This window comes from Heterodontus francisci, chromosome 40, assembly GCF_036365525.1.
Source record: "Heterodontus francisci isolate sHetFra1 chromosome 40, sHetFra1.hap1, whole genome shotgun sequence".
Classification (NCBI taxonomy): Eukaryota; Metazoa; Chordata; class Chondrichthyes; order Heterodontiformes; family Heterodontidae; genus Heterodontus; species Heterodontus francisci.
The window spans coordinates 12,390,907-12,415,298 of NC_090410.1; the positions used below are offsets into that span (position 1 = coordinate 12,390,907).

At 46.2% G+C, this 24,392-nt stretch overlaps 1 protein-coding gene across 3 annotated transcripts in view; it reads left to right on the forward strand.

Annotated features, from left to right (window-relative positions):
- LOC137353090 (RAC-beta serine/threonine-protein kinase) overlaps nt 1–24,392 on the forward strand; it is an 83,002-nt gene that overhangs the window by 33,615 nt on the left and 24,995 nt on the right. For 2 of the 3 annotated variants that reach the window (XM_068019070.1, XM_068019069.1), the window contains exons 2-4: nt 1,236–1,305; nt 21,141–21,308; nt 24,227–24,355. In XM_068019070.1, the coding sequence (XP_067875171.1) occupies nt 21,263–21,308; nt 24,227–24,355 (175 nt within the window). In that variant the 5' untranslated portion in view covers nt 1,236–1,305; nt 21,141–21,262. Of the gene's footprint in view, nt 1–1,235; nt 1,306–7,033; nt 7,057–21,140; nt 21,309–24,226; nt 24,356–24,392 lie in introns of those variants that run through there. The other variant, XM_068019071.1, reaches the window with a different exon arrangement.

Here is a 24,392-nt window from a genome sequence, read left to right on the forward strand (position 1 = left end):
GCCGCGAGCTATTCTACTCTTTCTCAGAACTGTGTGTTTTTTCTTTTTTCCCCTTTTTTGTTTTTTTTTTTACCAGTTTTGCTTGTTCTGGCTGTTCCACAAGCACCAGTGCTCCTCTGGCGCCTCATCCTCAGTCCAGACACTGGGCGTTGGCTGGCTCTTCAGCCATGAGAGGCAGCACTGCTGACCCTGATTGAGCCCTCACCTGATATCTACGTAGTGTAACCCTTTCCTGCGGCGGTCATTAGGTGGTGATTAGGGCTGCGGCCCACTGTAGCGCCTGATTACTGCACCGGCTGCAATCAGAACACACCAGGGCTGGAACTTGGGAATGTTTTGCTCTCTGGCTCAGGAACTTGCTGGATAAGCTCACTCAGCCACCAGGAGAGCCTTGACAGTGCGGACTCTTGTGTAGAGCTGTGCATCTAAAGCACCGACATGCAACCTACTGGCTGTTTGCCAACCTTCAATTGCACTTGAAGAACCAGATCACCTTAAGTATAAAACGTGCATAAAGAGAGAGGCTTGCATTTATATGAAGCCTTTCACGTCCGCACAGCGCCCTGTTCTGTCAATAAAATATTTTTGGAGTGGGGTTACTGTTGTAAAATTGGAAACCGCATGCTCCCTCAAACAACAACGAAATAATGACCAGATCATGTATTTTTAGTGATGTTGATTGAGGGATAAGTATCGGCCTGGACACCGGGAGAACGCCCCTGTTATTTTTTGGAATAGTGCCATGTGATCTTTTCTGCCCACCTGAGAGGGCAGATGGTGCCTTGGTTTAATTTCTCATGCGAGAAAAGGATTCCCTCAGAACAGCACTGGGAGTGTCTTTCATCCTGAGCTCCCCAACGGTTTATTGGGTAGGGCATCATCCATTGTGGTACCAAGTGAAGTGGGCCAGAAGCCCCACCTTCAACTTGTAGACTCTGCAGAGTTTAGGTGAGCTGATCATAGTAACGATTTATTGGGATACTTCAGTTCACCTTGGTATCTTTGCACTGCTGCCACCCTCCAAAATGGTCGATGAGGATATAATTGTGTTTGAGAGATGCCCCACGCAGACCAATAGTCTGGCATTCACTGGTCATATTCACACATGGACAGCTAGTGTCGAATCCCTGGCATCCCCAGAACTGTACCACAGCTGGAGTCTACACCTATAGGTGAAAATTGGAGTATTAAGAGATTGTCCCAGATTTGTAAGTGATTTTTCTTTTGTTCTTTAGGTTTGTCCGCATCACCCAAGACTCTGGACGGAAAGGGTGGGCAAATGCTCCTGAGCTCGGCCCCGTGAAGGTAAGTGAGCACCCTTCTCTGTTATTCCTCCTCTCAGTTGTTTGGCCAAGGCTGGCAGCCGTCATCTTTGCCTGGCTCAGGATGTGACTACATGTCCTGCAAGTCACTTAGGCCCATTTTGAACCCAGACTGTGGATATGGATAAGGCCTATAATTATCATTCATACAGTGTCTTCCTTCCTCCCGCTCTTCCCCAATTCATCAGCGCATCCACATCAAAATGATTCCAGGGTCTTTGTTTCCAGTGTGACCGTCTTTTTGTTGTTGGGCATTTGCCGTTTGAAGCCATGGGCTGAGGCTGGTAGGAACCAGTGAGGCTCCTCCAGCTACCCAGGGACCTGATAGCAAGCGGTCCTCATCCTGTGTCTGAGTAGCATTCGTCTCCAAGGTTAAAGAAACTTTATTGGTTTGTTGTGCCTGTTTCCTGATCTTGGGATAAACTAGACGAAATATTGCTTAGCCTAGGGCACTTCAATTCTAGGGGCAGTGGCAGGGTTAGAACTTGAAGGAATTAAGGTTTTCCTGGGTATGGAGAACTCCGATTGAGGAAAGTTCTTGGCCCAGGATTTGAGAATGAATGGACACACATTATAGTCTCAGAGCAACAGTAAGGGAACTGATGGGAGGTTTGAAGGGTAGATTAGAGGGCTAACCCCTTGTTCCCGAGCTCGATTACATTGCCCCTTATCTGGGCTTTTACCTTGGGAAGGAAGCTGAGCAATTTGTTTGTGCCTCATGAGCTGTGGTGTGATTTTGTTTTTGCATCGTGAAGCTTGTGCTGTGATGTCAAAAGGGGAGACGAATGCTCTATCTGACTGACTGATATGTTTGCCTTGTCGTGTTTACATTATTGCTGAAAAGATGAGAAGCCAGGTGAAAGAGCCACTCTGCTCCATTGCAGGTGACCACCAAGGTTGAAAAGGGACAATTATACAGCACCCATCACAACTTCAGAGTATCCCAAAACGCTTTACAGCTAATGAAGTCACCTGTTGTAATATAGGAAACACGGCTGCTAATTTGCACATAGCAAGGTCCTGCTATTGGGGGGGGTGGGGGGTGTAATGGGGGATTAGCCTAGGTGACTGGGCGAAATATTGTCATTCAGAATCGAAGGGCCGAGTGGCCATTCTGTGTTGCAACATTCTCTGATTCTGCATTGCCAGCATCTTTTCAGAAACAAACGGGAAAAAATTAACAGGCCTATGGGGAGTTTATTAAGGAGAGCAAGGATTTGTAAAAGGCAGATCATGCTTAACTAATCTAATTGAATTTTCTGATGAAGTAACAGAGGGTTGGTGATGAGAAAACAATGGATGTTGTCTGTGAATTTTAAGAAAGCGTTTGACAAATTAACACAAAAAGCTGGTTAACAATATTGAGACTCATGGAATAGGAGGGTCAGTGTCAGTTTGGATAAAACATTGGCTTGAGGACAGAACAGAGTTTTCCAGACTGGAGGGTGAACAGTGGTGTTCCCAAGGGTTCAGTGCTAGGACCATTGCTTTTTTGATTATATCTAAATGGATTGGATATTGGAATACATTGTAAAATTTCAAAATTTGTCATGCCAAACTTGGAGCTGTGGAGGACAGTGAGGATAATGCCAGTCAACTGCAAGAGGACGTAGATAGGCTAGCAGATTGGGCAGACAAGTGGCAGAAGGAATTTAATACAGAGAAGTGTGAGGTAGTGCATTTTGGCAGAAGGGATAGTGAGAGGCAATATAGACTAAATAGCACAGTGCTAATTAGTGTACAGGGATAGAGGGATCAGGAGTGTGCATAGAACTTTAAGGTGGCAGGGCATATTGAGAGAGTAGTCAGAAAAGCAAATGGGATCTTGGGGGTTCATAACTAGAGGTATTGGATACAGAAGCAGAGAAGTTATGCTGAACCTTTATAAAGCTCTGGTTAGGCCACATCTTGAGTGTTGCGTCCAGTTCTGGTCATCACACTTTAGGAAGGATGTGAGGGTTTATGAGAGGGTATAGAGGAGATTTACCAGAATGGTTTCAGGGATGAGGGATTTTAGCTATGAGGTTAGGTTGGAGAAGCTGGGGTGATTCTCCTTGGAGCAAAGGAGATTTAGGGGAGATTTAATCGAGGTGTACAAGATTGTGACTGTCTTAGATACGGTAGACAAAGAAAAGCTATTCCCATTAACTGATTGTACAAGGACTCGGGGACATAGGTTTAAGGTTTTGGGTAAGAGATGCGGGGGGGGGGGAATGTGAGGAAGATCTTTTTTACAGCGTATGATAATCTGCAACTCATCACCTACGAGGGTGGTAGAAGCAGAGACAATCAATGATTTCAAAAAGAAATTGAATGGGCACTTGAGGAAAATAAACTTGCAGAGCTACGGGGATAGAGCGGGGGAATGGGACTGACTGGATTGCTCCACAGAGACCCAGCATGGTCTCTGTAGTCTGACAGGCCACCTCCTGTGTCGTGATGACTCTGATTCTATCTGCAGCGTGCTGGACTTTTGTAAGATGGCACAATGTGCCTGTTACATAATTATTACCGAGGCAAAAAAAAAAGTGATTCTTTATTACTCTGATCTGATGGTGGGGTTGGGGTAGTTAGTGAAGGTAGTGAGGCTCAGATGCAAGGAACATGGGAGGTGGTCTGGTTTAAGGATCATCGGAAGGGCTTTGTTCCACCTTTTCCTGGCACTTTTCTCCTTTCCCTCTGAAGGCATCACTTCCTTGTAAAGGTGCAGTTCAATGGGCAGTCTCCCACTGGACCTTTCCTGAATGGCCAGTTATGTGAGAGCAATGGCACTGAACATGGTAGGCATTTTGACTGTGTGGGAGCCATTGTGGTCCAGCCCGATCCCACCCTCGCCCTGTGTCCACGCGTTCAGGATAGATAGGGAATGCTCAAACGCCACGGATGCAAAATAGAGAATCAGTCCTGGGAGTCCTTCCTGAGGAAGTTCACTTCTGTGAAGAAGTGGCTACAGGAGAGTATCAAACACATGGTGAGCTACCGAGTTCTGAATTTCCGGAAGTGTTGAGGAACTCCCTCAGCCAGTATTAGAGTAACTTTTTTATTCATTCATTGGATGTGGGCGTCGCTGGCAATGCCAGCATTTATTGCCCATCCCTAATTGCCCTTGAGAAGGTGGTGAACTTGCTGCCTTGAACCGCTGCAGTCGATTTGGGGTAGGTATACCCACAGTGCTGTTAGGGAGTTCCAGGATTTTGACCCAGCGACAGTGAAGGAACGGCAATTTAGTTCCAAATCAGGATGGTGTGTGACTTGGAGGGGACCTTGCAGGTGGTTTTTCCTATGTATTTGCTGCACTTGTCCTTGTTGGTAGAGGTCGTGGGTTTGGAAGGTGCTGTCGAAGGAGTTTTCGTACATTGCTGCAGTGCATCTTGTAGCCCAGTGAATGTGACAATGCCTATTAGCCCAGTGAATGTGACAGTGTCCATTATCCCAGTGAATGGGACAATGCCTATTCGCCCAGTGAATGTGACAGTATCCATTAGCCCAGTGAATGTGACAGTGTCCATTAACCCAGTGAATGTGACAGTGTCCATTAGTCCTCTGAATGCGGCAATGACCCCATTAGCCCAGTGCAGGTGACAATGTCCATTAGTCCTCTGAATGTGACAGTGACCCCATTAGTCCAGTGAATGTGAGTTTCAGTAGCAGTTGTGCCGAGGCGGGGGACGTTGCAAAGATGAAAATAGGTAGGCTTTGCGATGGGACGGGTATGAGATCAGAAGCTCACCTTGGGAGTTGAACAGGCTGTTGAGGTTGTGAATAGTTTGATTCAAGCTGGGACAGTGGCCTAGAAGGGGGTTGGAATCAGTAGCGAGGGTACTGACTTTGTGGCGGGGGCAGAAGATGATCGCTTCAGTCTTAATGTTTCGCTAGAGGCAATAGCTTGTCCAGGTCTGGATGCTGGGCAAGCAGTCTAACACAGATGGAGTGGAGGAGTCACTGAAGCATGGTACACAGGTAGAACTAGGTGTTGTCTGTGAGCATGGAAACTAACCCCATGTCTTCAGGTATTGTCAGAGGGGCAGCATGTCAATGAGAAATAGGAGAGCTCAAGAACAGACCTTTGGAAGGACTCCAGCAATAAGTTTGGGAAGCTATTGCTGGAGATGCTCTAGCTACAAGCATGGGGCGGCGCAGTGGTTAGCACCGCAGACTCACAGCTGCAGCGACCCGGGTTTGGTTCTGGGTACTGCCTGTGCGGAGTTTGCAAGCTCTCCCTGTGACCCTGTGGGTTTCTGCTGGGTGCTCCGGTTTCCTCCCACAGCCGTGCAGGTTGATAGGTAAATTGGCCATTGTAAATTGCCCCTAGTGTAGGTAGGTGGTAGGAGAATGGTCGGCACAGACTCGGTGGGCCGAAGGGCCTGTTTCAGTCCTGTATCTCTCTGACTGTGACTCTAATTGGATAGGCAAGTGTGGGGCCAAATGAAGGCAGTCTCAATCCTATCAAAGCCAATCTCTTTGATTGGGCTTTCAGCTACACCTCCTGTTGCTTGTTGTCCATTTCTTAGACTTTTTATTTGAGGGAGAAAGGAAAGGCGTACCCTGGCTAGTCTGTGCCCAGCATCCTAGATAAATCCATAACAGCACTGATCTAGCTTTTGATCGGTGAAAGGCTTCCATTGATGCTGCACCTCCATAATTTGTCTGCGAAACATGGAGTGGTTGAGGTGAGTAGCAGGAGATTCATTTAAGGGGAAGCTTCATGAGGGGAGAAAGGAATAGAAGGATAAGGGTGGGAGGAGGCTCGTGTGGAGCATAAACTCCAGCATGGACCAGTTGAGCCGAATGGCCCATCCTGTGCTGTAATTCTTTGAAGTGCCTTGGTGCATTAAAGGAGATAAAACTGTATTTACACAGTGACAGCCAAGTGGGGAAATCCCCTTCATATACAGTAGGATATTTGTTACGTGGCTGGGTCAGACCACAGGATACGAGAATGTAAAGGTGCCCTCCATGGCACTCGCCACCAAATTTGTCTCCTTTGATTGGAGAGTTTCCATGACTAAGTGTTGCAGTGCAACCCCTGCACGTGCCTTTCTCAAGTCCCGTGACTTTATTTTGAGTGCAGGGCCACAACACCGGGGAGAACACTCTCTGCTTCTCTTTGAAATGTGACCTTTGATGTCCACCATTAATGTCTCATCCGAAAGACAGCATCTCCGGCACTGCAGCACTTCCTTAGTACTGACACTGGTGTCGGCCTGGAGTTTTGTGCTGGAGTCTCTGGAGTGAGCCTTGAACTGAAGTGAGAGTGCTGCCCACTGAGCTGACATTTGGCCCCTCTCCATCCCCTCCCCCAGGCAAATTGTCGCACCTTGTATGTTGCCTCAGCTGGGATGAGCCTCGGTCTGCAGGACTGCACCGGTGATTTCAGGCTTGATGGTGCGTAGGCGGAGAGGGGAAGGAGATGCTGGGCAACTCCCCCGGCTGCATCGATTTTTCTTTCTCGACAGGGAGGTAAATATTTGAAAGCAGCAACAGAGAGCAGGCTGGCTGTGCTGCTGCCTCTTGTTTGCTCTCTCAAGCGTCCTCGTGTCCGACCCAGTGTTTGCTTTGAGTGTTGCTTGTTTGCCTGGCCAGGGGTCTGGCTCTGAGCATTTGCAGTGGGAGCCGCTTGCTTGCGAGGCTGTTCTGTCGAGCCAAAGCTGCCACCCGGGATGGGGGGGAAAGAGAGACGACACCAGTGCTTGGCTCCAGATCGGTGCACGTCTGGCTGACTGAGGAAGCACAGGTTTGCATTGAGTCTTGTATTTCAGATGTTGTATGACAAGTCAAGTTATGTAGCAATCGCCCTCCCTCATTTCTATAGCTGTCCCCCGCCGCCCTTTGTATTATGAAGCAGTTGATACTTTTTGGCCATTCACTGTTAAGCCAAATATAAGCAGATTTGGGATCATGGTGCACTTCAGGGCTCAGTTCCCTTTAGACTTTGTTAAAGTGGTCTCTTTAATTGAGTGACCTGTGGCTGAGTGAAACACAACCTGGCAGCGCAACTCACTATAATCCAGTGACCCTGTGCTGTGTAAATAAGAGTGAGGCAGAGGGACACTGGGCGGGGGTTGCAGAGAGAGAGAATGGCAGCTCTCTGGACTGTCCCAGTGTTTGTTTTTTTGTAAACTGGGAAGTTGAGTCTGCACTTCCATCCTCTGTACACAGACACGCAGGCATGCTGCCCCAGGTCATAGACTAGCAGGACCTTTCCCCACCCTCAGTCATAAATAGGCAGGAACTCTCCTTTCCTTAGCCTTAGAGAGGCAGTAATCACTTCCCTCCCCAACAAGGCCACAAACTAGCAGCAATTCCCTGACCCCACACTCTGCCAGAGATGTGCAGGACCTTCCCTTATCTCGCAGAGAAATATTCACTCTGCTGAGCCCTTGTGTTGTAAGCACCCCTTGGTCCACATGGTTCCCACTTCAAATCCTGCAATTCCCTTGTCCTTGTGTTCTCTTTCCCCCGCCCCCCCCCCCCCCCCCCGCCCGACCTCCCCCCATCCCCAACAATGCTTTATATGAGGCTGCTTCCAATCTCCATTCAGGATACAGATTTGATCTTCCGAGCTGCATTCACTGCTTTGATCCATCCTCTCAAAGTATTATACCTGTTTAAACTATCAGCAGTGAGTGAGGTTCCTCTCCTCTCCTTGGTAAGTCCATCCAAAGTGTGTCCATGCTGTTGGAGTCATTGGACATGGAGAAATGACGTGCAAAACGCGATTGCTTTGTAGCAATTTTTTCCCTTCCCTTGCACACCCTTCTCTTTCCCACCTGCCCCCCCCCACCCCCGACCCCCAATCTTATCCTCGATGTGTACCCAGCCCCGGGGTACAATCTGTCGATATGGGCTGCGTCCAGCACCATCCTGGCCTACTGCACAGACTGGAAATGGGACTGAAGATTTTATGGACAGTATAACTTAGTATTACGCTGGGGTGGAGTGGGGTGGGGGGGGGGGGGTGGCGGTGGCATGATGTAAGGGAGAGTGGTAGTGGAGAGAGAGAGGCACACTCACTAACAGAGGACTGTCCCGGTAGCTCACTGACAGAGATGAAGGTGCCTCTGGCAGTAGTTGTTTTTCTATGCTGAGTGAAAAGAGCGCAATTCTGGTGGATAATGGGAGAGAGGTGATGTGATTTGACTCTCCCAGTCCTTGTATGAAGAATCCTGCATCTGAAAGCTGACCGTGCCCGAGCTCTCCAGCCAGTGGCCTGCTCTGGAAGCCTGTATAATTATTTTCCCCTCTCCAAGTGCTTCAATAAAAAAAATTAGGTTATACATTTCTAATTTTTCATTTCTACTCAATTCCTGTTTGCATTTTTATAATTTCTGCTTGTCCTTATTTAAAGCAGTTCCTCAGATCTTAGATATATTGAGAGAGTGGTTAGTAAAGCCTATGGGATCTTGGGCTTTATAACTAGAGGCATTGAGTATAAAAGCAGGAGGTTATGCTGAACCTTTATAAAGCTCTGGTTAGACCCACTGGAGTATTGCATCCAGTTCTGGTCTCCACGCTTTAGGAAGGAGGTGAGGGTCCTTGAGAGGGTGCAGAGGAGATGGGGGGGATTTTAGTTATAAGGTTAGGTTGGAAAAGCTGGTTTGTTCTCTTTAGAACAAAGGAGATTGAGGGGAGATTTGATAGAGGTGTTTAAGATTATGACAGGCTTAGATAAGTTAGACAAGGAAAGACTGTTCCAATTAGTAAATGGTACAAGGACTAGGGGACACATTGAAAGTTTTGGGCAAAAGATGCAGGGGCAATTTGAGGAAGCACTTTATATGCAATGGGTGGTAATGATCTGGAACTCGCTGCCCACGGGGATGGTGGAAGCGGAGACAATCAATGACTTCAAGAGGGAGTTGGGTGGCCACATGAGAAATAGACTTCCAGGGATACGGGGATCGAGCTGGGGAGTGGGACTGACTGCATAGCTCCATGGAGAGCTGGCATGGACTTGATGGGCCAAATGACCACCACCTGTGCCATAAGTGACTGAATTTATGACTCAATGCTGCCCCTCACCATTTGATAGGATTATTACTGATCATTTAAGATACAGATCAGCCATGATATAATGGTGGAACAGACATGGGGACTGGATGTCCTGCACCTATTCCTTTGCGGTTATTACTGATTTCCACCTTTGTTTCAGCTGATGAGTTGAATCTTTTTTCTTCACTCATTGTTCAAGAGGGGGGACTGTGTTCTAGGGGTTAGAGCCCAATGTCGTGAGCGAACTGGCTGTCAGTCAGTCGGCAGGGCAGACAATAACACCGGCTATTGCTGTCAGTAATCCTGAGCCCAGCACAGCTTGTAAACTGACCTGCAAGAGTTGTACAAAGTTTACAAAGCCTACAAGCACATTGGGTCGACGACAGTGGAGAGAAGCTTGGTACTAATTGGTCTTGCCCCTTTCTCCTTTTAAGATGCTTCTTAAAAGGTACCTCTTTGACCAAGCTTTTGGCCAGCAGTCCTAATGTCAGTTGTGGCTGAGGTGGGTAGCACACTCTCCTGAGTCAGAAGGTTGTGAGTTCAATTCCCACTCGAGATTTGAATAGACAAATTTAGGCTGACACTCGCAGTGCGGTACTGACAGAGTGCGGAGCTGCCAGAGGTGCCATCTTTCAGATGAGGCATTAAACTGAGGCCCCTTCTCTGGTTAATGTAAAAGATCCCCTAGGACCAGTTTGAAGAGGAACTGGGGAGTTAACCCAATGCTGGCCAATATTTATCCCTCAATCACTCAAAACAGATAATCTGGTCATCATTTCATTGCTGATTGTGGGATCTTGCTGTGTGCAAATTAGCGGCCACATTTCCTACATTACAGCAGCAATTACTCTTCGTGTTTGGCTGCAAAACGCTTTGGGGTGTCTTGAGGCCATGGAAGGTGCTATAGAAATGCAAGTCATTCTTTCGTACAGCTTATCAAATTTTGGCAGCACTCCTGTGAAGCGCCTTGGGATATGTTGCTAAGTTGAAGGTGCTATATATATTTGCATGTTGTTGTTGTTCCTTCAGCTGCTTGGGTCCTAAGCTCTGGAATTGCCTCCCTTAAATTTCTGTGCCTCTATCTCACTTTTGTATTTTAAGACTCCTTAAAATCTACCTCTTAACCTGCTCTAATATCTCCTTATGTGGCTTGGTGTCAAATTGTATCTGATTATACTGCTGGGGAAGCACCTTGGGATGTTCTGCATGTTAAAGCCATTATTTAAATAATACTAGACGGTAGATGCTGACTCCATTTCTCCTGGCTGGAGAGTGTAGAACCAGGGGCTATAGTCTCAGGGTAAGGGGTCAGCCATTTAGGACTGAGATGAGAAATTTGTTAACTCAGAGTTGTGAACCTTTGGAATTCTCTACACCAGAGGGCTGTGGATGCTCAGTCATTGAATATATGCAAGACCGGCCAATAAGGAAATCGGGGATCATGCAAGAAAGTGGAGTTGAGGCAGATGATCAGCCATGATTTAATTGAATGCTATCTCAAGATGCCATAGGCTTACTGCTGCTTCCGTTTCTTATGTTCTTGCATATGTAAGTTGTGTGTGAGGGTGGATTAACATCAGTAGGGATGCAGTAACCAGGCTAGTCACTGCCTTATGCATTAGCAGTATGTGTGAATTGACTCCTTGTGTATTTGCGATTGGGGCATATTGCCCCGATAAAGATGTAATTTTTACTGAAATCTATTTTCCTAAACATGATCACAGTTCTCTTTTTGGAAGTCCAATTTTGAAATGGACTGTGTTGTGTAACAAAAAAAACCCCAAAATGCCGCAGGTGCTGGAAGTCCGTAAGAAGAAAACGGAAAATGCTGGAAGCGTTCCACGGTCAGGCACTGTCTCTTACAAAAAGGAAAATATGATCACCTCAGACATGACCCTTCATCGGAATTCGATAATGTTGCCGATGAGCTGCTTATAAGTCAACAGTCAGAGGAAAATTAAAAACAAGAGAACACGTGCTGTAAAGTGACTGGGTGGGGTACAGGAGGTGCTTAGCGGCTAATAGTGGGAGAGGAAAGGAGCCAAGATGAGAGAAATTAATGGACTAGGAGGCATGTACAGGAAAGCTTGCTGTGCGAATGATTCAAACAGCGGTTAGCCTACCTGGAGAAGGGGAGCGTGAAGACCTAACTGAGTTATGCAGGCTGCAGTGGCGAAGGAGGGAGTAAGTCAGTACTAGGGTACCGATGGGGAGTGCCCCCAGCACCTCCCCATTCAGAACCCCAGCAGTAGCTCCTTCCCTTCCCCTCGCACTAGTGCACCCACCTGCCTTTCCAATTCGTACCCTCCAGGAGACAGGAGTTGCTGTGGTTACTTATTAGGATTTTTCCTCCCTTAAACAGTAAGGGGGAGATTTAATAGAGGTGTTCACAATGAGGGTTTTGTTAGGAGAAATTAAGCAACTGATTCCACTAGCGGGAGGGTCAGTAACAAGAGGTCACAGGTTTAAAGTAGTTGGCTAAAGGACGAGGTGCGATGAGAAGAATTTTTTTACGTAGCGGCTTATGATCTGGAACACGCTGCCTGAAAGGGCGGTGCAAGCAGATTCAATAGTAACTTTCAAAAGGGAATTGGATAAATACCTGAAAAGGAAAAATTACAGGGATATGAGGAAAGATCAGGGGAGTGGGACTAATTGGAGAGCTCTTTCCAAGAGGCAGACCAGGCTCGATGGGCCACATGTTCTCCTTTGTACTGTATGATTGTATGATCAGTTGTTGTAGTAAAGGTCATGGCGCTTGCTGGTATATGAGCTGTTCTGTCCAGGCCCAAGTGAAAATATTTGTCAGACTGTTGTTCACCTGTTCTGATTAGTGTCTTTCCCGTGTCCTCTCACTCAGTTGGAAGGTGCAGATTCTTGCTGTTTTTTGGCTGCCTGTTGTCCTGTGTTGCTTTGCCTGTATGGTGAGTGCTGGGCTATTTGACAGTGTGGGCATCACATACACGCTCAGGCACAGATCATAGGATGGTTGCAGCACAGAAGGAGGCCATTTAGCCCGTCGAGTCCATGCTGATGGGTGGATGGTGACTTCGAGCAAGGTCCACGTAGTCTTGGCTGAGACCAGACATTTGGACCCAGATCTGGATCAAAAATGGGAGGTTCAAATGCACATGATCTGTAGCAAGATTCCAGCCAAATATACCCTGCCGCACTGAGTGGGAATGTACAGGCAGCGGGACGTTCTGCTTGGTGGTTTCTGATGGAGTGGTTTGATATGGTATTTTTGAGTTTGATTCACCAAGCCTAGCAGTGGGTTGCAAGTCTTGAAGTGGTGACTGAATACAAGCTCCTTTTTTATTCATTAATGGGACGTGGGCGTCGCTGGCTAGGACAGCATTTATTGCCCATCCCTAATTACCCTTGAGAAGGTGGTGGTGAGCTGCCTTCTTGACCCGCTGCAGTCCATGTGAGGTAGGTACACCCACAATGCTGTTCGGAAGGGAGTTCCAGGATTTTGACCCAGTGACTGAGAAGGAATGGCATGATATATTCCCAAATCAGGATGATGTGTGTGGCTTGGAGGGGAACTTGCAGGTTCCCATGCATCTGCTGCCCTTGCCCTTCTAAGTGGCAGAAGTCACGGATTTGAAAGATGCTGTCTAAGGAGACTTGGTGAGTTGCTGCAGTGCATCTTGTAGATTGTACACATTGCCACTGTGCATTGGTGGTGGAGGGAGTGAATGTCATCTTGTCCACAAACAATCAAGCGGGCTGATTGGTCCTGCATGGTGTTGAACTTGTTGAGTGACGTTGGAGCTGCACCTATCCAGGCAAGTGGAGAGTATTCCATCACACTCCTGACTTGTGCCTTGTAGATGGTGGACAGGCATTGGGGAGTCAGGAAGTGAGTTACTCGCCGCAGGATTCCTAGCCTCTGACTTGCTCTTGTAGCCACGATATTTATGTGGCTACTCCAGTTCAGTTTTTGGCCAGTGGTAACCCCCAGGATGTTGAAGTGTCGTCATTGCTGTAACATAGGAAACTCGGTAGCCAATCTTTGCACGGTTAGCTCACACAAACAGTGATGTGATAATGCTCAAACAGTCTGTTCTAAGATGATGGTTGAGGGATTGATGATGGCCAGGACACTGGGGCAACCCCCCCTGCTTTTCTTCAAAATAGTGCCTCTAGATCCTTGTCCACTCCAGGGGCGGGGGAGGAAAGATAGGCTTTCAGTTTAAAGTCTCATCGGAAAAAAGGCATGTCCAAAAGTGCAACATGCCTCAGTGCTGCACTTTTGAATGGTTTGGATTTGTGCTCAAGTCTCTGGCGTGGGACTTGAACCCATGGTCTGCTGATTCAGAGGTGAAAGTGTCACACAGACACCTAAACCTCAAACACACATCCCCTTTGAGAACAGAAAACCTCTTTAATCAGGCCCTGAATACAAGGAGCACTTCCAAACACAGCAGCAATGAAGAAAAACTAACAATCCTTTTGCACTTGAACCAGGGGCTGACGCAATGCGGGATTCAGATACACTGAGAAATCCTGCATTAATTGGCCAAGCCATTCTGGAGAAACCAGCATTTGAGGTCCTGGATGGCACGCTCACAGAGTTGAAATCATTTCCTGGAAGCCAAATATTCCTAAAGTTATAACGAGCATCAAGGAGGGGTGGAAGTTGTGTGAGGGAAGGCGGGAAGAATGTCAATGCTCTGCAAGGGGCAGAAGAGAGAAGACACTGCTCCACAGTGCAAAACCTTGGCAGCCCTCAGTCCAAGCATCCCACAGACAGTCTCAGACAACTGGCAAAGCTGGAAGCATCTCCTTAGTAAGTTCTGTTCACAGCACAAACATAATCCCTGCAATCTTCAGTGGCTAGATAGCTGGAATGTCCATTGGAACAAATGCTCCAAAACACAACTCCGTCTGAGTTTTCAACAAGAGCTCTAGTCCTCTACACACACAAAAGAGGAAATGCAGTGTTTTCATTTTCTAACAAGTCACCACATCCTATGCAGTTCCTGGATTTAACGCATCAAACATTGCAAAAAAAGCTTGCTATAAAAAGCACTGCACGGATGGGGCTGTATTAAACACTGCGCACGCAGCAGGGCCACGTAAACAACTCTCAGTAGTGGCCTGCGTAAACACGCGGTGCTCAATGGGCCTCTGCATGTCGGAAGCTGAGCTACATTGATCTGCACTACTAGTTGCAAGGCATATGGCCAAAAGCTCTCACCGGAAGTTCTTTTTCTCAAAAGGGCAATTTTCTTAACATAATACCTCCCTTTCTTCTTGCTTTGCTCCCTGCTAACCATAGACTTGAATGTTAAAAGTGATGGATTGTGCCAAGCATTTGCAACAATCTTCAGCCAGAAGTGCCGAGTTGATGATCCATCTCAGCCTCCTCCTGAAGTCCCCAGCATCACGGATGCCAGTGTTCAGCCAATTCGATTCACTTCGCATGATATCAAGAAACGGCTGAACGCACTGGATATTGCAAAGGCTTTGGGCCTCGACAACATTCCGGTAATAGTACTGAAGACCTGTGCTCCAGAACTTGCCGCAGCCAAGCAGTTCCAGTACAGCTACAACACTGGCATCTACCCGGCAATGTGGAAAATTGCCCAGGTATGTCCTGTACACAAAAAATAGGACAAGTCCAACCTGGTCAATTACCACCCCATCAGTCTGCTCTCAATCATCAGTAAAGTGATGGAAGGTGTCATCAACAGTGCGATCAAGCCACACTTGCTTAGTAATTTACTCAGTAACGCTCAGTTTGGGTTTCACCATCAATGACCTTCCTTCAATCATAAGGTCAGAAGTGGGGATGTTAGTTGCTGATTGCTCAAATGTTCAGCATCATTCGTGATTCCTCCGATACTGAAGCAGTCTGTGTAGAAAAGCAGCAAGACCTGAACAATATCCAGGCTTGGGCAGCTATGTGGTAAATAACATTCCCACCACACAAGTGCCAGGCAATGACCATCTACAACAAGAGAGAATCTAACCATCTCCCCTTGACATTCAATGGCATTATGATCGCTGAATCCCCCTCTATCAACATAGACAATAAATGCTGGCCTAGTCAGTGATGCCCACATCCCGGGAACGAATAATTAAAAAAAACTTCCAGAGTACTTAATTGGCTGTAAAGCACTTTGGGGTGCCCTAAGCTTGTGAAAGACACTGCATAAATGCAATTTGTTCTTTTACTAACTCATTCATATGGTCTCGTTCTGTTCGGAGGTAATGTGGAGCAAGTGGCCACTTTGCTAACGCTGAGAGATATCTTGCTTAGTGGTTCTGGTCTGGTTGTGACATGGAGTGATTGTCAAAGGTCCCTTGTGAGGAACAGACTGTGCCACCAGTCTAAGTACAAGGCTGGAAGATTGTTTTCTTTCTTTATTTTATTTAGAGATACAGCAGTGAAACAGGCCCTTTGGCCCACCGAGTCTGTGCCGACCATCAACCACCCATTTATACTAATCCTACATTAATCCCATATTCTTACCACATCCCCTCAATTCCCCTACCACCTACCTACACTAGGGGCAATTTATAATGGCCAATTTACCTAACAACCTGCAAGTCTTTGGCTGTGGGAGGAAACTGGAGCACCCGGCAGAAACCCACGCGGTCACAGGGAGAACTTGCAAACTCCGCACAGGCAATACCCAGAATTGAACCCGGGTCGCTGGAGCTGTGAGGCTGTGGTGCTAACCACTGTGCTGCTCATTACTCAATTGAAAGGGAAGCATAAATGATGTGACTTCCCTTCGTCTGAAAAGATCACAAGGCTTCCAGAAGGTAGGGCATTCTCATTCATGTAAGTTTGTATTGTGCAGTACTTGTCACCGGCATTGGAGCCAGGTCTGTCTTGTGGTGCTGATTTCTAGGTGAAGTTTTCTTTTTGTTCTAGAAATTCTGATGATTCTGGATTCATTGCCCATCCCAAATGACCGAGTTTTTAAAAAATTCATTCATGGGATGTGGGCGTCACTGGCTATGCCAGCATTTATTGCCCATCCCTAATTGCCCTTGAGAAGGTGGTGGTGAGCTGCCTTCTTGAACCACTGCAGTCCATGTGGGGTAGGGACACCCACAGTGACCTCCTGATAATGAAGGAACCTCAAAGTCAGGACGGCATGTGACTTGGACTGAAATCTGGAGGTGGTGGTGTTATCATGCATCAGCTGCCATTGTCCTTCTAGGTGGTGGAGGTCGTAGGTTTGGGAGTTGCTGTCGAAGTAGCTTAGGTGAGTTGCTGCAGTGAATCCTATAGATTGTACACACTGTGGTTGTGGTGTGCCGCCAGTGGAGGAAGGAAGGTATTGTCCCAGACTGGACAGGTTCCCTTTCCAGAAGCAGTTGAGCGTCTACAACACAATATTCACTATCTAACACTTAATCACCTGCTTTACAAAGGTATTGTCTGGCAGAACAGTGTGGCTGAATAAATCATCCGGTGTGGACTCAATGGGCCAAATGGCTTCCTTCAGTGCCATAAATGACACTGACTCTAAATCTATCCACTCTTCTCCATGAGGTGTTTAGTCCAACAGCAGCTTTCATGGTCATTTATTTTTCACATTAATTACTAGATTCAGTGAATTCAGTCTCTCAATGATGGGGTTGGATCTCATGACCTCTGGTTTGCTAACCAAGAGGCATAACTCACTGCATGACACTACCTTATGCGCAATTATTCCAAGATGTACCTGTTCAATTTCCAACCACGTTCTGCAGTTGGCAGTTAAGCTTGGTAAACACGAGAGAGGCAGGCTATTGAATGAAATGTTGGAACGTTACTGAGGCACGTTTAGTGCAGTTCCAGCCTTTGCCCAATCCGGCTCGCCCCCCCTGAGTCAGAAGACTGTGGATTCAACTCCCACTCTAGGGACTTGAGCAGATTATCTAGGTGGAGTCTTCAGTGTAGCACTGGGGGAATGCTGCACTGTCGGAGGTGCCGACCTTCAGATGAGATGTTGACCGAGGCCCCCCTCAGGTGGATGTAAAACTGGTTCTCAAAACTTTTTGATTGAAGCACCCCTTTTCAAATGGATTTGTAATCTCAAGCCCCATCTCCCCCTCCCCTCCCCCACCCCCCCATCTAAATAATGCTACGTTCTCATAGCCCAGTAAATTTTGGACTAATATGGCCTAAAAAACTTACCCCACCAAAAGGCCTAGAATTCTACCATTTCCCCCATCTCAGCTCAAAACTGGAGAACAGAGGGTAGAGACAGTACGCTATTGTCAGTCAAACTTTTGGTGCCCAGCACTTGGTGATCTTTGTGCCTAAGTTTTAAAATTCCCCCTCAAAACCTTTCCTCTCTTTCCTCTAAGCTGCTCCTTAGAAACTACCTCTTTGGTCATCTGCACTAATATCTCCTTAAATGGCTTGGTGTCAAATATTTGCTATAAGCAGCTCCTATGAAGCATCTCGGAATGTTCTGCTACGTAAGAGGTGCTATATAAATGCAAGTTGTTGTCAGATGTCCCTCCGCTACTTTTGTAAAATATGCTCAGCAAAAAGCCCTGCAACGTTACTGATTATTTCACACACAGGAACATCTCTGTGGGCCCTAGGGGTCTGCGGGCACCAGTTTGCGCATCACCGACGTGAAAGATCCCGCGACACTGTTTTGAATCCGAGTGGTGGAATTCTGCCTGGCGCTCTGGTCAATGTTTGTGTGTCAACCACCATCGCTGTTTTTAAAAAAAAAAACACAGATCATCTGATCGTGATCTCATTGTTATTTGTGGGAGCTTGCTGTGCGCAAATTAGTTGCCGCATTTCCTACACTACAACAGTAACAACATTTTCAAAAGTACCCCATCGGCTATGAGGTGCTTTGGGATGTCTTGAGGTCGCGCAAGGCACTATATAAATGCAAGTCTTTTTCCTGTTTTAAAACAAATCGGTCTGAATTGTGCATTTTGAATTTGAACTGCAAACTGTGGTTGAATTCTATGTAAGAGGAACATGTTACAGTGAAGAGTGAGTCATTATTAAAGCAGAAAAGGTACTTCTATTTTTAGCAGTGTGCATAAAGCTTGCAACCATGCTTTTCAAACCCAGATTTGCTTATAGTGGATTTACATGCAGGGGGCAAGGTAAAGCTGAACTCTACTAGACTAAACCAAAATAATTCCACACTCTGGGATTTGTCAGTGCAGTTGTGGGTACAGGCAGCAGCTTACTCAGTTGTTGGTACTAATAACAGTCGGATCATTGTGTTTAGGTTAATGCACCTAAATGTTGCGGAATAATTGTGTCATCCGCTTAAATTCAAAATTTCTTTTTTTCATGAGCATATTTTGGAGTGAGTTTAGAAGTTTTAACACTGACAGGAAAGACTGTTTCCTCTGGGAGGTTGGTGACGAGGGAATCAGTAGTTTAAAATGATCAGTAAGAAAGTTAGCTGAATCTTTCATGTGCAGCATTGTTAGAGCAGTGTTAAGCCCCTCCCCCATTTCTTACTGGATTAATCCCTAATCATCCATTTCCCCTGACCCCTACTCCCTACCTCCACTGCCCCCACACACCTCCCGAGAGATAAAGAAAGCCAGAGACCCAGGGAACTGTCGCAAATTGCCCTTTGACTCCACCCCCCCCCCACCCCCCAAACCCAAAGGCAATCGGATAAATCCCGGACAGACAAGAAAAGAAAGATGTGCATTTATATAGCACCGTTCACTACCTCTGGCTGAAGCACTTTGGGACATCCTATGAAGTACTTTTGTGAAGTGTAGTCACTGTTGTAGGAAATGCGGCAGCCAGTTTGTGCACAGCAAGCTCCCACAAACAGGCCAGATGACCTCTTGGGCTATAAACTGGATCTTTGGGTGTTTTTAGTTTAAGTGGACACGGCGTTAAAGTTCACATGGGCTCCTGTTAAGCCTCTAACTGAAACCCTAATGATTACACAGATTAGGATACATTCTGCTATCCCAGTCACATCACCCAGCAGTTCCGTCACCTGCCGGTTCATGACAGCACATTCCCGTACTTTTAAATCTGGGAGTGTGGTGAGAGGCGTGGATCTCTTGGGAAGGTTTCCGAGCAGCCCCTGCCAGCCCTGTCTCTGGATCCATAATGAGAACTCTCCCAAATTGCTCCAAATCAGACTTTCCATTGTCATGTTATTGTCTCAAAGTTCAGTGTTTGTGGACAACATTTCACAATATCCTGTTGCTCCTTCTGTCCTTTGAAAACTGTGACCTATTTAATGACCTCTCCAAGCTCACTGATGTCAGTCAGTGAGCTTAAATTGTATTAATTGGCGCTCTAGACCATGGATCTTCAACATGCCAACACTCATGGGCAAGAGCTGGGGATCAGTACTGCTGAGGCTTGGCAAAAACAAACAGCAGCACCTCTCGGCCAGCTTGTAATGACAGCCAATTTATTGCGGGGTCTCCAATCGCTTAGTCAATCTCTTGCTCCTCCCCTCTTCAGCTCCTTGACTGAAGGAGGTGGAGTCTCCACAGTTTAGAGGTCCTGGAAAAGTGAGTGTGAATTCAGCCTTCGAGAGTGAGCGTCTAATTTTGGAGTATTTGGAGCTTCGAGGGTCCAACAGTGAGCTGGCCAAATATTGATGCAAGAGACTTTATAAGCATTTACGTAATGCCTTTTGCAACCTTAGGATGTCCCAGAGTGCTTTGCAACCAATTAAATACTTTTGAAGTGTAGTCACTGTTGTAATGTAGGAAACACAGCAGCCAATTTGCTCACAGCAAGCTCCCACAAACAACAATGCGATAGTGACCAGATAATCTATCTCTGTTTGAGGGATAAATATTGGCCAGGGCACCAAGAGAGCTCCCCAGCTACTCTTTGAAATAGTTCCATGGGATCTTTCACGTCCACCTGAGAGCAGACAGAGCTTCTTTGAATGGAATGTGTCTTGGGGGTTTTAATGAGCGTTTTTCGTTACAGCTCTTTTTTTTGTGGATTGCTGTTCTTTTGAATGACCCAAGTAACCTGAATTGCATTTCATTTTGTAACGAAGCCTTTCAGCAAGTGAAGCAGCAGCCTTTCACTGACTTGTAGGAGCCAAGCCTCCAGTCCAGCCCCAGATGCTGGGGCCAACAGTCTCTGCGTGCAAGGTCCTAGGTGAAATGGGATTGAGCTGTCCCAGTGCAGTTATAGTGACCTGGGACTTGCCCTACATTGCCGGTCTCCCTCCAGGCGACCACTCGTATCATGAATAGAGCGATTTTAATAGTTTATGGTTGTCAGAGGAATTTTTCACCATATTTTATCCCTTATTGGCCATGCTTTATTTCTGTTCTTTTTGCCTTTCCTAGGAGATGGCTGCAGGGTACCTGGGAGGGATGAAGTGTTTAGTTACAATGGTCACTGGTCATTATGGAGTGGACCAGCTGGTCTTTTGCTGCCCTCAATTTCCTATGTTTGTATGCGTCCTGGGCAGTGTTCTCTGTAAGCTGTGCGCATGTGCAGTTGCGCAGCAACCTGGACGTTACAACGCAGGCCATTCCCAAGTTGCCCTCTTGAAGATACTGCATGTACACGTCTGTGGGGAAAAAAGATTAAATGTACCGCGCACTGAAATGAACAGGTCGTGCACAGCCCAAAGAAATTAGAGGGACAAAGGTCCTGTGTTTCTCTTCTACAGTTGAGGTTGAAGCCCAATAGAATGACCTGGGCTTCATGCCAACTGTTTGTGGGGATGTCTCAAGTGGTCAGTTTACCCATCATTTTGTTCTTGCCGGGTGCAAAACTCAATTTCTGTTTACAATTAAATAAAACGTGTGTGCTGCACGCTACCAGCTGTCTATGTGTGTGTTCCTCACTCTGCCAACTCTTTACAATTTCTCTTGCCACAGATTCCGTGCTGTGTTTGGGAAGAGGGGCGAGTTGCTGAGGATCCTGTCACTGGGGTCAGGCAGGTGCCTCCCCTGCATCTTTAAGTGAATCTGTGGTTTTCCTCGAACATTTTGGTACCAATATGAATGAAGTGTCGGTTGTAAAGGAGGGATGGCTTCATAAAAGAGGTGAGTGTGAAGTCTGACCCAGTGATGCCACCAAATGTTTGTTAACTATTTATTTAGATTTAGATTGTAGATTTAGAGATACAGCACTGAAACAGGCCCTTCGGCCCACCGAGTCTGTGCCGACCATTAACCACCCATTTATACTAATCCTACTCTAATCCCATATTCCCACCACATCCTCACCTGTCCCTATATTCCCCTACCACCTACCTATACTAAGGGCAATTTATAATGGCCAATTTACCTATCAACGCTTCTGCTTCATCGACAACATCTCCCCAACCTGTGACCTCGAACACCTGGAAGTACAAGGTCAGCAGGCACATGGGAACACCATCGCCTCCAAATTTCCCTCCAAGTCACCAACCTGATTTGGAACTATATCGGCCGTTCCTGCATCCTGAGTCAAAATCCTGGAATTACCTACCTAACTGCCCTGTGGGAATACCTTCACCACATAACTGCAGGGGTTCAAAAGACAGCTCACCATCAGCACCTCGAGGGCAACTAGGGATGGCCAGCCTTTCTGGCGACACACATCACAAGAATGAATAAATTAAAATAATTGCCCACATCAGAGAGGCTATTCCACAATATTTTGACTCCTGTCAGCTGGTGGAAAGAGGTGTGAATGAGAGATAACCCAGTAGTTTTATTATAACTGACTGTTGTGTGGAGAATTTGGCACTGAGTTGCCCCAGGGCAGTAACATCATTGCTAAGTAGCAGGGAATACCTGTTCACTATAAGGAAGCTCCATCACCTCCTATCACATTCTGACTGTTCTATCATAAGATAAGCTCCTTTTTAATTTGGCTGAGATACAAATTGTTGCGAGTTACTGACTGGAATCAAATCTAAAGGTTCAAATGGTTTATATACAGAATGAATATACAGTAGATAACCAAGTGTGAGTCACAGGCTGAAACTTAATCAAGGGCTTAAGGCAATTTATGTCCAGAATAATGAAACATAGGAGTGCTTTCAATTTGAGAACCCATTGTCAATTCTTTGTCTAGTGTTCATGTTTATTACTCCATGTTTTTAATTAAAAACACACTCTCAAGCTACTGGAAATAGTTTTCCCCGATCATCTTAAAACCCTTATATTGAACACTCCAGTCGGATCTCCCCATATCCTGTATTTCAATGAGATGACACCTAGCTAAAGATTCTGATCTCTGGTATCACCTCAGTGAACCTCTGTACTTACTATCTGTCTTTGATGTCCTTCCTGAAGGATGTTGCCCAGCGCTTGCATTAAATATTTGAGCTGCATCTGTGTCAATGACTTGTACAGGTTTAACATTATCGCTTGTGCTCTATAAACCTGGGATCCTGTGCTTTAAAAAAAAAATCTATCAATTTACCTCATTTTTAAAAGTCTGTTCTATGCTGCAGTACTTATTAAGGATTTATTGTGTACTCTGCTAACTTCCAATTCTGGCCTCTTGAGCATCCACTATTTCCTTCACCCTGTCATTAGTAGTTCTGCCTTCAGCTACCTGCTACCTAGGTGCTAATTCTGGACTTCCCTCCCTAAACTCCTCTACCCCTCTTTCCTTAAAGACATTCCTTTTATTACCTACCTCTTTGACCAAGCTTTTGGTCATCTGTCCTAATATCTCCTTATGTGACTCGGTCTCAAATTTTGTCTGGTCATGCTCCTGTGAAGTGCATTGGGATGTTTTACTTTGCTAAAGGTGCTATTTAAATAAGAGTTGTTGCTCATGCTAATTGATCTCTCCTGTTGTTCTGTGCATGCCATTTCATTCACCGATGTAAATGTATGATGATTGGTGATTTGATGGTTATGGAGGCAGGCTGGTGGGAGTAGGTGTACAGAACTGATCAAGGATGAGTTTGGGTGCCATTGGAAGTCCGGGGGAGAAATGTCAGTTGTGCCCTGCAATCGGATGTCTGTGAACCATATGATGTAAATCTCTCATGATTGGTTCACGCCTGACTTGGTTATGTGCTTAACTTGGGATTGTTCAGTGCTTCTAGCCTGACTCGCTGTGCAGCAAACCTGCCCATTGCCCCCTAACCCTTGGCCCAGACACAGCTCCCCTTTTACTCCCTCCCAGAACAATGTGTTCTTCCAACCCACCCCCATCACCAACCCCCCCCCACCCCGCACCCTCACTCCTTTCCCAGTCAACCCCAGATGTAAGCTTCTTCATTTTTTCTAAAGTTTGTCCAGAATTGGGGACACTATTCCAGCTAGTCATTTATAAAGGTTTAGCATAACTTTTGTGGTCTATGCCTCTATTTATAAAGCCTAGAGTCATGTTTTAAAAAAAAAATTCAACTTACTTTTGTAGTTATGTGGGACTTGAGCTGAAATACAAAGCTGTTGACCAAAGTGTTAAAACTCTCCTTTCAGTCCCATTTAAAGCTTTTCTTTACCTCTCTGAGATTTCCCACTCTTATCAAACTCCGATACAGAGCAGTGACGACAACGGGACAGTGGTGACGTTCACTTTGTTTATGGATGCATGCTAAACTCTTGTTTTGGTTGACGTTCCAGACTTGTTCATTAGATGTACCCAACAAAAGAGAACTGTTCATCAACTGTGCCCATCTCTGTTTAAAAAAAAAAAAAAATCAATTCCTTGGTTCATGTATTTGGGGAGCTTACAAGGGATGCTGGACTTTCTGTGCCAGTCTCTGGGTGATGGGTAGATCTTTCCAAAATGGCAACCTTCTCTCAAGTGGACTGTAACCCTTTTCTGGTGGTGCTCTGCATGTATGTGCACGTGCATGGACTTCTTGTAAGCTATAGGGTAGGTGGAGAGAAGTTGTGTCTTTCCAAATCTCAATGCGTCATTTCCCCTGGGACCACTGAGCATGGCCTTTTGACCCTGAGGAATGAATGCTCTCCTAACTTTGCTTACTCATGCTCTTTGTTGCTTGCAGGTGAATATATTAAAACATGGAGGCCAAGGTACTTCCTGCTTAAGTCAGATGGTTCTTTTATTGGCTATAAAGAGAAGCCTGAGAGCCCAGATCACGGTTTGCCGCCATTAAACAACTTCTCTGTAGCAGGTGAGTCTTTGGGAGAAATGACACATTAGTTGAAGTG